The 17390-nt window shown below is 39.0% G+C and overlaps 1 protein-coding gene across 1 annotated transcript in view; it reads right to left on the reverse strand.

Annotated features, from left to right (window-relative positions):
• Positions 1–8671: 8671 nt before the first annotated feature.
• The window catches only part of YWHAQ (tyrosine 3-monooxygenase/tryptophan 5-monooxygenase activation protein theta), a 32918-nt gene continuing 24199 nt past the window's right edge, over positions 8672–17390 (reverse strand). The window contains exons 3-6 of the mRNA XM_082851593.1: positions 15315–15438; positions 13149–13312; positions 12410–12505; positions 8672–10656 (exon numbers count right to left, since the gene is read on the reverse strand). Of these exons, the coding sequence (XP_082707719.1) occupies positions 10597–10656; positions 12410–12505; positions 13149–13312; positions 15315–15438 (444 nt within the window). The 3' untranslated portion in view covers positions 8672–10596. The remainder of the gene's footprint in view (positions 10657–12409; positions 12506–13148; positions 13313–15314; positions 15439–17390) is intronic.

Here is a 17390-nt window from a genome sequence, read left to right on the forward strand (position 1 = left end):
TTCCTTTCCCTCTCTCCTCTCCCCCTGTCCTGCCCACTGGCAGAGAGCCTCTTGTGAATTATAAGATGCTCAAGAGATCAGACAGCAGGAGATTGAAAGAGAAGAAGCAAAGCCATGGGTAGATAGGCCCTGAAAGAAAAGTGTTAGGATCTTAGTGGAGTGCTTTTTATGCCTTTGAAATAGCCAGTTAATTTTCCAGAGGGATGTTGGCTTGGGGCCAGAGGGGGTTGGTGCTCAATAAAAATTTATTACACAAATAAGCAAATTTAGGCTTAGAGAGTACTAGCTGATTAGGAATGAGCTTGTCCTTCTTCTATAAAAGCGTATTGTTTACCCACATTGTGGCTTAGGAAAAGGAGGTACAATCAGGTGTGGGGTGTCTGCAGACTCTTTAAGGGGACAGCACTCACTTACATTGTAGGTGATGTGAATGGTGTCCTCAGAGTTGGGCAGTGGGTAGTCTCCAAGTTGACCATGACATCCCTGCAGGGAGCTAAGAGGTCAGGGTCTAGGATCCCAATCAATGAGCGATCTACTTATAAAAACACCTTAGAATCTAGACAACAGAAAGAAGCACTCTTCATTCCACACTGTTCAGATTATGCATGAAAATCAGGGAGAACTCCCTGTCCAGTGGTGCCTCTCTCCAGAGCAGAGGTTCCCTAATTCTGATCTGCGTGGCCACTGTGCAGTCCTGTGCTCTGCTTCTGAGGGACCAGTCACACTGAAGAGCCTGAATGTAACACAGTTGCCTGGGGGGACATTACCATTTATTTACTGGCTTGCTCTGAAGCAGTACAGATCAGACAAATAAATCGATGCAGAATTACAACGCTGGCTTATTTTTAGTATCATGTACAGCCCTCAATATTTCATCACTACAACTATCTGGTTATGTAATGATTTTTTTAACATCTTTATTGGAGTATAATTGCTTTACAATGGTGTGTTAGTTTCCGCTGTATAACAAAGCGAATCAGCTATACATATACATATATCCCCATATTTCCTCCCTCTTATGTCTCCCTCCCACCCTCCCTATGCCGCCCCTCTAGGTGGTCACAAAGCACTGAGCTGATCTCCCTGTGCTATGCAGCTGCTTCCCACTAGCTATCTATTTCACATTTGGTAGCGTATATATGTCCATGCCACTCTCCCACTTCGTCCCAGCTTACCCTTCCCCTCTCAAAAATATGGAATGCTTCATAAATTTGCATGTCATCCTTGCGCAGGGGCCATGCTAATCTTCTCTGCATCGTTCCAATTTTAGTCTATGTGCTGCTGAAGTGAGCAGATTTATACATTCTGCCTTGTTCTGGAAATAATTTCAAAGTAGACATCCATTAAAAACTCCAGTTAGTGTCAAAGATGTGAATTTTAAATAAACAAGGGAATGTGTGTGTCATCCAGTTTGGTGATGTTTTCAAGTCTTTTTTGGGGATTGTTATTGTTTTTAGCTGTAGCGCTCTAGCTCCAAAAGAAATCTTTTGCAGAAACTTAATGTGTAAAATAGATCAAAGGAGAGCACTGGGTTTGAAGTACTCCTGAACCATCTTCATAGAATCCCTAGGCCTTCCTGAAGTTTACAGAAAGAAGTTCATTGACTTTCCCAAAGTCCCACAGCAAGTTAATAGCAGGAATGATAGGCCAGGACTCAGATCTCCAGTCCATGGCTTTGTTGCCTGAACAGTGGTAACTCTTTAGACAACTCCTGAAAATGGGCCCTGGCTGAGGCCGGCTAGTTTCTGACTGTCATCTGACAGATGAGTGTGCAATCCAACACTTGGTAGTAACAGGACCATCCACCCAGCAGAATGTACACAAAGAGAACAGCTGGAAGGCCCGTCATTCACCAGTTGTCACCTCCAATGCCTCCACAACAGGGTACTCAAGTTGAGCACAGAATGCAGAATTCAAGAGTGAGGCATCTATTTTGAGAGAATGAGAGGGTCCAGTGCTCTTTTTACAGTTAAGAGCTCTTAGCCCCTGGAGAGGTACAGGGATATTTGCCCTTGAGAGTCTTCTTAAGAAGAGAAAGACAGGGAGGGCAGCCTGATCTGGGTTTGCAACCTCTTATTCTATTGGGTTGGCCAAAACTTTATCTGGGTTTTTCTGTAACAACATACAGAAAAACTCGAATGAACTTTTTGGCCAACCCATAGTTTAGCCTGTAAAGAACTAAGGAGAAAGAGACTAGTATACTCGTTTCTATCTAAGAAGTACTATCTCCCCAGAGCCATCAGGAATTTTCATCACTTATTTTTTTGGCTGTGTTGGGTCTTTGTTGCTGAGCGCGGGCTTTCTGTAGTTGCTGCGAGCGGCACCCACTCTTTGTTGTGGTGTGTGGGCTTCTCACTGCAGTGGCTTCTCTTGTTGCGGAGCACTGGCTGTAGGGCACACAGGCTCAGTAGTTGTGGCGCACGGGCTTAGCTGCTCCACAGCATGTGTGATCTTCCCAGACCAGGGCTCAAACCCACGTCCCCTGCATTGGCAGGTGGATTCTTAACCACTGCGCCACCAGGGAAGCCCCTCTAGCTTATCTTTAAGAAAGAAAGCTCATTTGCATTTTATTTTGCCCTGAATCAACAATTTAGGATTGATGAATCAGAACAGAAGGAACTCAAGTGCTCTCTACCTTGTAACAGGAATATTGGGCCTCTAGTTTGACCCTGGTGACCCATAGAGCCATTAGTCAGCTCACATGGTGCCCTAACAAGTTTGTGGGCCTCCCGCCCACCGTTGATACATCCCTGGCTTCCTGCCTCAAGCTTTAGGCCAATCTCCCAACACTGATCTCCCATTAATACTGAAAGCAGACCTCTAACCTCACATCCACCAGCCAGATGGATCCTCCTTACCTAAAACCTTAAGGATCAGTTCTAACTCACCTCCACGGCATCTTGTCAAATCACGAAATCTGCTTGTTCAGTATTAGAGTATAACTGTATTTTATTTTTTTGTTGTTGTTTTTTGTTTTTTGGCCACACTGCACGGCTTGTGGGATTTAAATTCCCTCAATAGGGATCAAACCTGGGCCCTTGCCACTGAGAGCACAGAGTCGTAACCACTGGACCACCAGGGAATCCCCTATTTTTACTTTAAATACAAAACCATTAACATGGGCATGACTGAGAGTCGAGGCAGAGTGAACCGGAGCCTCCTGTGCTCTTCTGCATAATCAACTTCAGTTGCTGACAGGAAGGCCCTCTCATTCATTAGCCTCAGGTGGGCACAAATCTCAACCGTGTGCTGCTAGATTCAGAATCATTTAACTGACTTTTTACTCCCCTGCTGTGAAAATCACCTGATCTTTTCTTTGGCCTTAATTGTTCATGCTTCCTTAAGGCAGTGGTTTCCTAAGTACCTACCAAGCCCTGATCATTAGCATCAGCATCGCCTGGGAAGTTGCTGGAAATGCACATTATCTATGGGCCCTACCTCAAGCCTACTGAATCAAAATCTGTTTTAGCAAACTCTCCAGGTGATCACGATGCATGCTGAAGTTTGACAATTATGGCCTTGTGGCACTATCAATCACTTACTGAAGTTATCTGTTGAGAAATAAAGGCATTTCCTCTTGGTACTTGTTCCTGATTTTTTTCTCATGTCAACAGAACAACCTTTCCCCATCTGCTCCATCAGCAAATGCTAATTAGAAGCAAAACCACTGCTTAAGTTTTTTTTTTTTTCGGTCATTTTCTCTTTGTCTACTATGCCTTTGAAAATCTAGGGCAATAGGTCTGCTCCAAGTGTGGTCCCACGGTTTTCTCTTCCACAAGACTAGTTTCACTTTATTAGAACTTTCCAATTCTGAAATTAGGTTGTCCTGCTGCTTACCGAGTATTCCACATATGTATATCTCACAACCCATTTACACTTGGAAATACTTTCACATATTGGCTCACAGGCCGGGCAGGTGTCTCTTTCATAGGTAAGAAAACTGAAGCTGAGAGAGATTAGGCCTACAACTAAAAAAGTGGCAAAGCTGCAAGTACTAGTACCCAGTATAGTCCTTGGCTCATAACGGGCACTCAATATATTTAACGAGTAAGTGAATGAACGAATGCTCGTGTAAGCTAGATCTTTTTCCGCTAGGTCACATGTCTCTCACATCACGCAGCTGTAGGAACAGACAAGTAATCTTGTCCCATTTATGTTCCTAGTTCCAAAGTAGTGGCGTTGCCCCAGTCTCAGGACACAATAGTCTTCTGAAATCTTTCCACTGAACGCACCAAGGTTCTAAGTTCCAGAAGAGCTGAAAGAACACCACCTGTTAAGGAGAATGGCTGAAATGCAGGGCCGTGTCTGAAGACCCACGGCTCTAGGATGGAGAGAGTGCTCAGCACTAATTCCAAGTGGGCAAAAAACATAAGGTGATGCCAGCAGAAAATAAAATACAAGTAGTTTGGTCTCCCCTTCGGGGTCGAGTTATTCAAGTCAGATGCTGTGGAGTGGCGCTCATTAAGATGAGTGAGGGGCAGGAAGTTTTTTCAATAAATGCCGACTTCTAGTATACACATACACACGTCCTCAGAAATGAGGTTGACCTGAGCCTCATTAAGTGGGTTTAGCTCCCCTACATTTCCAGAGTGGAAAGAAAGCCAGGCTGCACCCTAAGTTAAATTTTAATTGACTTTTAAGCAGAACTTTTCTAGTTTTCAACAATGTCATCTGCTGTCACAGAAAGAAAAATGGTGATTTTTGTATATAGGCAAATAAATCTCATCTCAAACAAATAAGTCTACAGTATATAATTTCATTTGTCTAAATTAGCAACGAAATTCCTAAATCTTTAGTTCAAATTACAGTAATACAACTCTTTTCATAGGCATTTGGTAAGAACCTTAGATACTCCTCAAAGAGCTGTATTCCAGCTCAAATAAAAGAATTTAGGAGCCTAGAGTAGTAAGGCCTATTGTACTGATTTTTACTTGGGACTCAACCCAGTTTCAAACCCACTCAGTAATTCATATCCCATGAAAGCCCTTAATAATCCTCTTTGCTAGCTGAGCAAATCCTAACTCTGCCATGCTTCTAGGGTTTAAGTACTTCCTTGATGGTCTTAGGCCAAGGCTGTGATATGCTGCAGAAAACAGTGTCTGAGGACAAAGAAAAGATATAAGAATTAATCTTCACATAATCCTTCAAGCAATGTGGAATAAAAGTATTGCCCCCTTGGGATTCCCCGGTGGCGCAGTGGTTCAGAGTCCGCCTGCCGATGCAGGGGACACGGGTTCATGCCCCGGTCCGGGAAGATCCCACATGCCGCAGAGCGGCTGGGCCTGTGAGCCGTGGCCGCTGGGCCTGCGCGTCCGGAGCCTGTGCTCCGCAGCGGGAGAGGCCACAGCAGTGAGAGGCCCGCGTACCGTCAAAAAAAAAAAAAAAAGTATTGCCCTCAAAAGAGGGAGTCTCCTTTTTTTCTAAAGGGCATTAACGGACTCACTGCTCAGCATATTCTAAAGTAGAAAGTGTTGCCATTAACACAATGCTTTAAGTGGAAGGGACCCAACAATGTCACCATTAAAAACTCTGATACTATTTACAACAGTGAAATTATGAACTTAACAGTCCTAGGACATGAATTGCAAAGAAACCTCTAAGCCCATCTAGAACAAATGGCTCTTAAACTCATTTGAAATCAATTTTACATCACAACCCACTGTTCACATAAAGTGAAAATGATTTCACAAACTATTATCCCTATTAACATGCCATATATATATATTTTTTGGCCACGCCATGCGGCTTGCGGGATCTTAGTTCCCCGACCAGGGACTGAACCCGGGCCCCAGCAATGAAAGCACCGAGTCCTAACCACTGGACCGCCAGGGAATTCCCATGCCATATACTTCTATTATAAAAGAGCTGGCTGTGACCCATTAGGTTTCCACTATCCACTAATCGGTCATAATGAAATTTTAAAAAAGCACTGATCTGTCACTGCTTTAATCTCCAAAAAAAGGCAACATAGCACAGCAGCAGAGTACCAACTTTCAAGTAGATTAACCAGGTTTGAATCCTGATAATGCCACTCACTTAGCTATGAGGACCCAAGTCCTAGGACACATCATTAGCTTCTGTGCCTCAGTTTTCTCATTCATAAATCAGGAGAAAAATCTACCTCAAAAATTTTATGAAGCTGAGTTTTATTTGTGAAGATGCTTAAAAACAGGACCTGTGAAGATGGGTAAGTCAGGCCCCCGAGATGGTGGCCCAAGATCACATGCAGCTACCAGTGGGGCGCTTGGGCTAGAACACTGGCCGATGGCCTTATCACTATACTGAAGTATTGAGTATACGATGAACATTGACAACACAAGGGCCTTCAGTGTGAAACATACAAAATGAAGAACGTATCTGAACCATAAATTTGACAAATGCTTGGTAATGAACATTATTTCCTTACTTTCTGAAAATCATTAGAGGGCTAACATCTTTTAAAAAAACCTCCTAGAGAAATGTAAATTAAAGCCTTCATTTTCTAAGTCTGAGTGGCAAGAACAAATAATTTTCATTGAAAATTCTTTTCAACTTAGGCAGTAGAGAATTACTGAGAATCTGGAACTATTTTCATCTGTTTTTTTGGTCTAATTTTGTCTAGCTTCAGGTCAAACATTAGCTGGGACCTTGGGAAATTCAGTTGATTTTTTTTGGACTTGCTTCCGTAACCATGGGTTAGGTCCAGCATGTCCTAATATTCCCTGAGCTGCTTTTAAGGTTTTCCTCAAGGGCAAAAATGACAGATTGAGGGTAAGCGGAGGAAGAGTTAAAAAAACAAACCAACCCTCCCAATATGACAGAAAATAAAAGATAAATAATTCTATTTACTAGCCACAGTAAACAAGCTGAAGCACGCACAGCTGGCAACAGCGACACAGAAATGAATTTGCTTTTGGCACCTGATTTCAAACTGTAAGTCTGCCGCTTAATACACATTAATTTTGGACAAATAACTTCATTATTTTTCTGATCAGATGTCCTATCAGTCAAGGGGAAATTAACTTGGCAGGGCAGTTGAGAGGATTAAATATGACTAAATGTGAATGTGTGTGCCTAATACATGACCAGGCACCAAAATGAATTCAATCAATGCCTGTAACTAAAACAGAAGGGCCGGACCATTTATGGACATGCTCAAGGTGTTCTAATTTTAAACTGAAGATGGTTCAGTCTCCAGCTTCTCCCCCTGGGTATTTATTATTACTTACTATTTATTATTACTCCCTTTAAAGCATCAAGTCTAAAGGCTTTTGTAAGTGAATTGTGGCTAACCAGTAAATGGCAAGTCTGCTGTGAACTGAATTTCATGATGGTCTGGGACTCATCTTCTGGTATTGACACCACAGGTTTCTTAAGCACCTGCTGAATGCATCAAAAACGTTATTGTGGGGGACTTCCCTGGTGGCGCAGTGGTTAAGAATCCGCCTGCCAGTGCAGGGGTCATGGGTTCGATCCCTGGTCCGGGAAGATCCCACATGCCCTGGAGCAACTAAGCCCGTACGCTGCAACTACTGAGCCTGCGCTCTAAAGCCATGAGCCACAACTACTGAAGCCCACACACCTAGAGCCCATGCTCCACAACAGAAGCCACCGCAATGAGAAGCCCACACACCGCAACAAAGAGTAGCCCCCGCTTGCCACAACTAGAGAAAGCCCACGCACAGCAACAAAGATCCAACACAGCCAAAAAATAAATTAATTAATTAAAAAAAAAATTAGTGGTTTCTGTTAAAAAAACGTTATTGTGGCAGGTGGTTTATACTGGTACTTAATTGTGATGGCCTCAAAATTCAACGGTAATATATATGATATACAATGGTAACTCTCCTCTTGCAAAGCTGATGAAATACAAATTATACAAGGTAAGATGATATATGGCAGAATAAAACATACAACATAACTGTCTTAATCAGTTTAAAGTGAGTCTTCCTAAACATATCAGATGACACCTATCTATAACCAGTCCAAAGAAACTCAGGCTCATAATTTAACAAAAATTGTCACATGTTTGTGCCTAAAATAGGCCCTCAAATATTTCTGAATGTTTGGCTCAACTCCACAAAAACAAAACAAAAAACTCAGTCCAGTTAAATATAAGTGACTAGAATTCTGATCTCAAAATATTTTACTCTATTAGAATTTTTACACACTTTAAATGGGCTTCCTAGTGTTTTTCATGACTTTTAAAAAAACTAACAGTCTCTACTGATAAATATTTGAAGTTATACACATGACTGTAGTCTACCAATCCCGTCCAAAAAAACGTACTGTTCTTTCCCAATCTCGGGTCAAATAATCATGGCTGAATGTACTGTATGTTGGAAGAGAAATCCCTAAAGTTTCTATTTTGGATAATCAGTGTTAGGATGCAATCCACCCTCCTGTTATTTTCAGTTATTAAAACCTAAATGACATTTTAAAGGGAAAACTGCCAATTAAAAAGTTCTAACTACAAAATAGGTTTAACATTTAAAATTTCTAAACTATCTCAGAAAGTAATTATAAAAGTTAGAAAGCTCAAACCTGGGTTTAAACCCTCCCTCTACCCCGACTGAGTTCTTAGCAGTATTCTATAAATATCCTCTACATCTAGTACAAGGAGGCCCCAAAATGAGAGTCAAAAAGAGATAATACCACAGGCTGGGCCCCCTTTTAAAGATGCTCACCTCTCCTAAAGCAAGGAGATAACCTGGGACTAATCTGCTCTTTAAGAAAGAAGGCTACTTTCATAACTCACCAAAGTAGTGTAGTCATTACTTTATTCAGTACTTACAACTTTGTTAGGACTGATATTTTTTTCTCCTAATTCACAATGTTCTTTCAATGTTTATTGAAATTTTTATTTAAAAAGCACTGTCTTACTGATTTAGATTTTGGCGGCCAGAGTTCTATTAATCTTATTTAAACGGATAATTTCTGCAAGCCCCTTCAATTCTGTCTTTTCATTTCCCCTCAGAAAACAAATCAAGTGCAAACAAAACCTTGTTTCATAGTTACACTTTTAGGAGAAAAAGGATAATCCTACACAGCTTAATTTTTCAGATTATTTTCTGACTTTAAAATAAATTCTCAGGCCAAAACTAAGACAGGCTAGTATAATAGCCATGGCAATATCATAAAACCCAAATTATTCTGAACTCACCAATGGTACAACTGAGTGTTTACAAAGAGAATTATCTGAAAACAAAACAAGGTACTCTTAAACTCTGACATTCTGTTTGAATATCCACTGAAACGTAATTCTAACACCAGCCAAAGCATTCACAATCACATAATTTTAACTTTTCTAGTTTTAAAATGTCCACTTTATTTAACAGTTAGCTAATATCATTTACATCTAAGGAAGAGAGGGTCCACAAAACTGATCTAAGGTAAAACACTAACTCTTAAGAAATGGAGTCCAATTGTATACAGGTCCAGGCATCCCTAGACAAGTGTATCACAATGCAGAAAAATGGGTACCACTACTCCATTTTACATGAGATAAAAGGGAAGTATCAATAAACTTCAGAAAGTAGTAAATTCACCTGTCCCTTTAAATATGAGTATGTAATTGTTACAAAGCCATAGTAAATGGTTTATAAAATGTAATTTTATTTTATGTTACTCTGTTGTTACATAGGGCATAACATTTTCACAAGGCCTTTTTGGGACTACAGTCAATGATTATTAGCAACATACAATAGTGGTCCAACTCTCTAACAATCACTAGACAAACTGGACACCCTCTCACATGTGCACAAATCTGCATGGAAAAGTACTAAAGTTTTAGACTTGGACTTGTGTACTTTATTTCCCCTTTCTAGTGTACTAAGAAATGACATGCACTTTCATTTGCCAAAAGCAATGCTTGTATTCTGGCAGCAACATGCTACTTCTATTACATCGTAAAGTGAATACCAGAACTACAAAGGCAGGAGGTGTAAGTGAATTTTTATTGGGAAGGGAAGTTGTCAACTTAAACAGCAGCAAATGAAGAATGAATGAGGAAACTCCCTGTTGTCACAGATACGCAAGACCTCCATCATATATGATACAGGAGGCATTTTAATTTGTGACCTCCAGCCTCAAAATGTCAACTGCTTTTCCATTCAATCTAATACTTCTGGATTCCTACCAAAAAGGAATATATTAAGAGGATGGAAAAGTTGCTTTACTGAAAGAAAACCCCCGAAGAAGAGTAAGGGAGGGAATGTAGAAATCAGGAAGTTATGCAGAACACTCTTTAAACTGTAATTAACTACATTTTCATATCTTCACAGTAATACAAAACACAGTCACTTGCAGAACTGGTTCAGATTACTTAAATACCAGATACATTTTTAGTCCTCTACATAAGTGTTTGGAAGTTACTTATGTTTATATGAAATGAAGCTATTAATACTTTTCTACAGCAGTAACTGCACACCAGAAAGGCCAAGACAAACACAAATCAAGGAATGGAGTTTTCCCAAAGCTGCGGTGTGAAAAGACTATAAACAGTTGATTCCATACACATGAATGGGTTTCTTTGCTATAGGAAATCCAAATGGAATAAGGAATGGAGATGAGTAAAAAGGTTTCTTGAGGGGAAGAAGGATGACACCCTGTATGCACTTAGTTCTCTGCCCCTTCTGCCGCATCACATTCTTCTCCTGCACTGTCTGATGTCCATAACTAGAAAAAAAAATCATATTAAGTTACTATTTCTAGATCAATTATTTCAAATCTTATTATTATATCAGAATGTAATTCTTAGAGCAGTAAATTAAACAATAGAGATTATGACTAAGACTGGAAGTTGTATTTCACCAACTCCTCCCAAGTGTACCCCTGTATTCCTTTCACTGTGCATTTGCAAAATGACAAACACATATACGCTATTTGAGTATGTTTTCAAAGCTTACTATAATCTCAGATAAAAACAAGGTAACTAACATCCTTAGAATTTAATGCTCTCTCAATTTCTGGCAGCCCAATGCTCTTTTTAAAAGCACTACTAAAATATAATTTATGAGATTAATAAGGCCAAAACAAATTTTTTGGGGGGGTGGGCAGGGACCATGGTCAAAGTCACCATTGCCAAGTACCTGAAGGGCTATCATATAGAAAAAGAAGCAGGCTTACTTTGTATGCTGCAAAGAGTTAAACAGGAGTGAACGATGTTAAGTTACAGGGAAGCAGCATGTGTGCGTGAAGATATGTAGATACGGTTCTTGAATTAGGTAGGATGTTAGTCTCTCTAATTTTAGGATGGAACAATGAAGTGAAAAAGGGAATAGTCAATACTTGTCGAGTATGCATAATAATAGTTCACAAAATGGATTTCTATTAGACCAGCACCAAGACACTAGTGGCAATTTTAGCAAAGCTGAAGTCTTAACCTTTAAGTCATTATTAAGATACTAAAATAAAAACAAACAAATATCCCCCAAAGAACTGTCTCTGGGAGAGAGAAAACAGAACTAGTTAAAAGATAGCTCCACGTGGGCTTCCCTGGTGGCGCAGTGGTTGAGAGTTTGCCTGCCGATGCAGGGGAAACGGGTTCGTGCCCCGGTCCGGGAAGATCCCACATGCTGGGCTGGGCCCGTGAGCCATGGCCGCTGAGCCTGCGCGTCCGGAGCCTGTGCTCCGCAATGGGAGAGGCCACAACAGTGAGAGCCCCCCCACCCCCGAAAAAAAGATAGCTCCATGGTGTATCTGGAAAGAGGTTAATTGCTCAGTTTGTTTTTCTTCTATAGAAGCTATTTATACTGATCATTTTTCTATTGTCACCTCACAACCAGAGGGATTTCTAATGGCTGGGAATGAACTGTCTTCATAATTTCTCTCTTCAGCAAAGTTGAACAGATAGGGTGCTAATGTTAAAATTTTTTCTATCTAGCAGAAGATAAAGCATCAAATCTGGGGGGGGGGAGAACTACATTTATATTAAAAGGTGTATTTCTTCCACATTTTGACCTATCCAATTTACTTGAATCTACAAAAGAAGCTAAGTAAAGCTCAACCTGTATTTTTTTCACCATTACTTTTTCCTCCATCCCCTGTCTATACAAGAGGTAGGGAGAAAAACAAAAGAAAAAACAAATTAAAAAAGACAAACTTTCTATATTAACATAATTTATCAACATCTTCATACCAGTCAAGTAAAGAGTCAATAATGTTAATATTATGAGTTCCTAAAATCTTAGTACTTTCTCAGGAAGGTCTGATAAAATGCCTATTCAACTTGAAAATCTGCCTACGAAGAACAGTTGTCCTATACAAAATACTAATACATATTTAATATTTTTATGTAATTTTTATATAATCATTTTCTAAGAGCAAGTGTAGCTCTAATATAGGTGCCCCAAAACACAGGGAGCCTGAATAAAGTATTAATACTTTTGTTCCTGAAAAGGAAATAAAATTAAAAGTATGAAAAACTCACTGTTAGGTTGTCTCTAAGCAACTGCATGATGAGGGTGCTGTCTTTGTATGAGTCTTCATTCAGTGTGTCAAGCTCTGCAATGGCCTCATCAAAAGCCTGACAAGTATTAATATCCACGGTAAACAATATTCACATCAACACACACTGGTACTCTATAGTCACAAACCGTTTTTATAAAATAGATGAACATGCACTTTATGTTCTATTATCACTTAAAACAAAACTCAATGAAATCACTGCCTCGGATTCTCAGCTTAAGAATTTTTGAGGATGACTAAAACTTATAAAGTTCTACGTACTTAATCATTAACAAGCATTTCTTAGTTCTTTCACAGGACAGACAGCACAGTAGCTATGCCCAATATATTGTTTACAAATAAGAACTAGTATTTATTTGCAAAAACCCCTTGGAACACTTCCATTTTGAAACACTTTGAGGAATGCAGAGATTCTACTGATCAAACCTGGCAGGCATTACTTTCCAATCCTTTACATTTCTCTCCTACTGTTTTGATTACTCTGACCAATATGCTCTTTAGACAGATCTTACTGCTTACAACCATAGCTGGGAGAGTAAGATCTTGAGAAGGACGGTGGTAGGTGGTCACGATGGTAAGAAAAAGGAGATATCCAAATAAATGTAGAAATCATCCCTGGATATCCAAGTAAAATACCTAGAAATTAACATGCTTGCTATCTCAAATAACCTAAAGAGGGTATTTCTGGAAACACATCTTACCGTTTTAGCCAGTGTGCAGGCAAGTTCTGGGTTATTAAGGATCTCATAGTAAAATACAGAAAAGTTAAGAGCCAGCCCCAGGCGGATTGGGTGTGTGGGTTGCATCTCTTTCTTGCTTATATCAAAAGCCTCTTGGTAAGCTCCTTGGGAATTATCTATCGTTTCTGTGAAGGGAAAAAAACGAAATAAGAAAGCATGATACTTGAAATATCCACCCAGTATACAGTAATACCTTTAACCTATGCTACTAACTTGGTAGAGCCAGACTTCTCTCTGTAGCCTTCGTTTAAAACCACAGTAGCAAACCAAAAACATTATCCTGTACTGGGCTATTAAAAAACTAGTTTATAATGTTGCTTGTTTATAATCAGCTTAATAAAAAAAACATGAGACAGTGTATCAGGTTTTTCATCTCTGGGGCTAAAACACTTTTCTTCTTTCATGTCTTTTAATTTTATTACCTGAAAATGCAGCAATTAAAAACAATTTGATATATGTCAATAATATCTCAATAAAACTTGAAAAAAATCAGCGGCAATATCCCTTCCCACAATAATGGAAGCATTTTAAAAGATCATCACCACCAAAATCTCTATTTTTGTGACTTATCTGTAGAAATAACACTGACCCTCGGTATCAACATGTATTATGTGAAAGGCAATATAAAAGCACCAGTATATAGATCAAAATCTGCTGACCAGAGTTTGATTGGCTTAATAAAAATGTCACCTTCCTGAACAAAATGTTCAGGAAGAACTACCAGCACTAATCTGATTATATCATGTTTTGAAAAGGTTAGCTTTTCTGAATGAGGCCATTGGGCCCATTACAGCTCTAGAAGGACTGACCTAACAGAAATCAAGTTATCCCTTTAAAGCCCAAATATGTGCCTTTCCTCCTCCTTCTTCAATGGCACCTTCACTGATCTAAACATAGCTGGTATGGCCCTCACATTTAACTAAGGAGCTCTTCGTGTCCAGCACATAAGGAGGCATTACAATGAGAGTTCTAAAGCGTCTCAGCATCTAGACTTTGTAAATACAGACTATTTACAAATCCCAGACTACTGGAGTGTTCTACGTATAGGACGAGAAAATCCCAATGAGCCAGAAAGGGTCAGATCAGATTAATGCTGGGGCTATGGCCCAATCTCCCAAAGATATCCCTTTGACTAGTTGACGTTTAAATGTTCAGTCCTGTGCAAATATCTGTCACATTCAATTTTGCTTACCATTATGGCAACAGAAATTATATATTGATAACACAACAGTTTAGTATACAGATTCTATTACAGCAAGGTACAAAAGTTTTCTCTTTATATTTTCAATTACACTAATTTTGGGGATGCTAAAACTGTCTCACTTTTAGTAACTCTCTGAGAGAGAGGAAGAGGAGGCTGTAATAACCATTTGTGGGGCATGCCCTTTTTGGATAGGGTAAAATGACGAACAAAATAATAAACTTATTGGAAAAAAAATAAGGACTTAAGTGATACTTCTACCCAGACTTGCTTCTACCTAGACTAGCAGGCACATGCACAATATACTACCGTACACTCAGCTACCAATACTCCAGGAGACTGAGTTCACTGCTAATAAATTTACTTTGACTGTTTTACAATCAAGTTAGGAAATCAGGTTACTCTTTTCCCCATAGCTGTGTTTTCTGTGATAAATTATATACCAGCAATAAAACTCTCATCTGACCTCTCCTCCTCAGAAATCTGGTTATGTGTAATTAGTAGTCAATGTTATGATCCCTCAAAATAGGTAGTAATTAATAAATTAATATGTCAAGTAGAAAAAGTACAATGTCCTGTTTCTACTCTACATGTAATTTCTAGTTATCTTAAGTTTCAAGATACAAGATGCTGAAGACCATGTGACACAACAGAATCACCCAAAGCATATGCAAAGAACTCTGGGGCTAAAAATATGGTGAACCAAATTCTAAAGCCTAAAAGATTAAGCCTGTTTTTAATAATATCTTATCAGGTTATAATTTATCTTATCAGGTTATAATAGAGTTTATGAGTTTAATTTTTTATAAAGAGCACATAATGTAAAGTCATAACTGTTTTCATGTTTGAGAACGTAAGGTAACATTATAAATTTATCCTCCCTCTCTTTTATACTTTAGCTTTACCCATAAACCAAATACACTTACGTTTCCGATCATCACCACAAGCAACTTCAGCAAGGTACCGGAAGTAATCTCCCTTCATCTTCAGATAGAAGACCTTACTCTCTGGATTAGTTGCATTGGCTATTAAATACTTATCCAACAATTCCTGAAAGAAATAAGTTAAAACATTAGGTACTAGCAAAAATAACTGCCATAGTAACTCCACACCATACCACCCTGGATTGGAAACATGGCTAGAGAGCAGGGGTCAGGTGGTTGCCATTAGTTGAATGCTCTGGGGTCATAGCAAGTCATAATTTCTAATGGTAGAGCTATATCACATCAAACACTAATTAGAAAGAGCCTGTCTGTCCACTCATCCACTCACTGAAGCAAGCATTTCCTGATACCTGCTAGGTGCTAGGCACTGTATTTGACCAGAGGGGAAATAAGGTCCTTGCCCTCAAAGAGTTCACAGTCTAATAAGAGGTAAGTATACCGTTAACAGTACAGATATGTGAATAAGGGGCTATGGAAGCACAGAGAGGGAATGTCTAGCTTTGTTGGTGATGATCACTGTAAAGACAGGCTTCCCTGGGGAAGGGATATTTGCCTTGTCAAGAAGTAACAGAAGGAATGCAGCAGTTAGAAAACGAGGATGTGCAATTTTAGGGAGGGGAAATGAAATGTTTAAGACATCAAATATGAAGAAGAGTGTAATCACAGAGTAAGTAAGTCATCACGGCCCAGAGTAGGGCTACTCAGTGTCCTCTGCGACCAGCGCTCATCCAAAAAGAGGGTGAGTCTAGGGGTTGAGAGCAAGTGGCCTAAAAACTTACCTAGCAATGTGACAGTCATGTCTATCAAATACAACTATTTTTAAAAATTAGGTTAGTATTTAAGTATGTCTTTTATCCCTCACTTTATACCAAGAAATGTCCACTTGATCCAATGAGCTAGTGCCTCTCAAACTGAGGTATTTGTACAAGGTGTGCCCAGGAGTATTAAAAAGTCACAAAAAATGAATATGATAGACACCTTCTTGGATTATCAATTTTACTTGATGCTAAGTAATTTAAAAATCTTTTTGTAATAAGAAACTTTATGGTGAATAAAATTTGGGGGGAGTAAAATCAACAAATAGATACTAAAGAAGTAGAATATGGTTTAGAAAATGTAGTTTTAACTCAAGAGCTTTCTTGCTGTTTATCTGAATAAAAAGAACCTAAACAAAATGCAATGATTATATGCATATTATTTTAAAGAAAATAAACAGAGAAACATTTTAAATCCTTAAATTTAATGAAAAATATGTTTAGGTTAAAAAAATATATTTTAAAAGGGTCTGAAGCTCAGGGGAAGTTAAACTTAGTATTACACTAAAATTACCTAATGAAGCCCCAGAAATTTATACATTATAAAAGTGGCAAGTATCAAAAGTGTGGCTTCCATCTGCAAAGCTGCTGAGCGAAGAAGGGAAGAAATAGATGGGCTACACCCAAATACTAAAGTCAAATGAAAATAAATGCTGCTTCTGCACCGTCATACTCTTAAGTGGGAAAAGAACTGAAGGATCATGTTGTAAGAGTTTCTCCTGCTCACCATCACCAATACAATTATAATGGTTATTTATTAAAATAAACTTGAGGAAAACTCTTTCCCAGAATCTTACAAAATCATACTACTTTAAATTTTTCCTCTAATACCATTTTTACATATCATGGATGACTTCCAATTTTAAAACTATTTCTATGGAACACCTGAATTTAGGGGGTTTCTGGGGAGGAAGTGGGGGGCAATGGTGAGACAGTCACAAAAACGTTCACTAAGCTTCTAAACGTCAAACTGACTCAGTCATCTCTATCTTAAAAAAAAAAAATTTAAACAAGAGTAGATTCTGAGAAGCAGTATCAAATAATGCAAACACAGTATTATACTGCGGGAACCAACACCCCTGGCTTAAATCCAAACTAACAAACTACAATGTAAAATGGAAGAGCCTCTCACTTTTCTTTTACTCGCAAGTAAGTCAGGCAGTTAATATGAGATCCCATAGAGGATCTCCAAAACAGTGCCAGCACCAGCTCTGGTAAAGACAGTATTTACAATTAAAAAAAA

This window comes from Leucopleurus acutus (genome assembly GCF_964270905.1).
Source record: "Leucopleurus acutus genome assembly, chromosome: 12".
NCBI classification, from domain to species: Eukaryota; Metazoa; Chordata; class Mammalia; order Artiodactyla; family Delphinidae; genus Leucopleurus; species Leucopleurus acutus.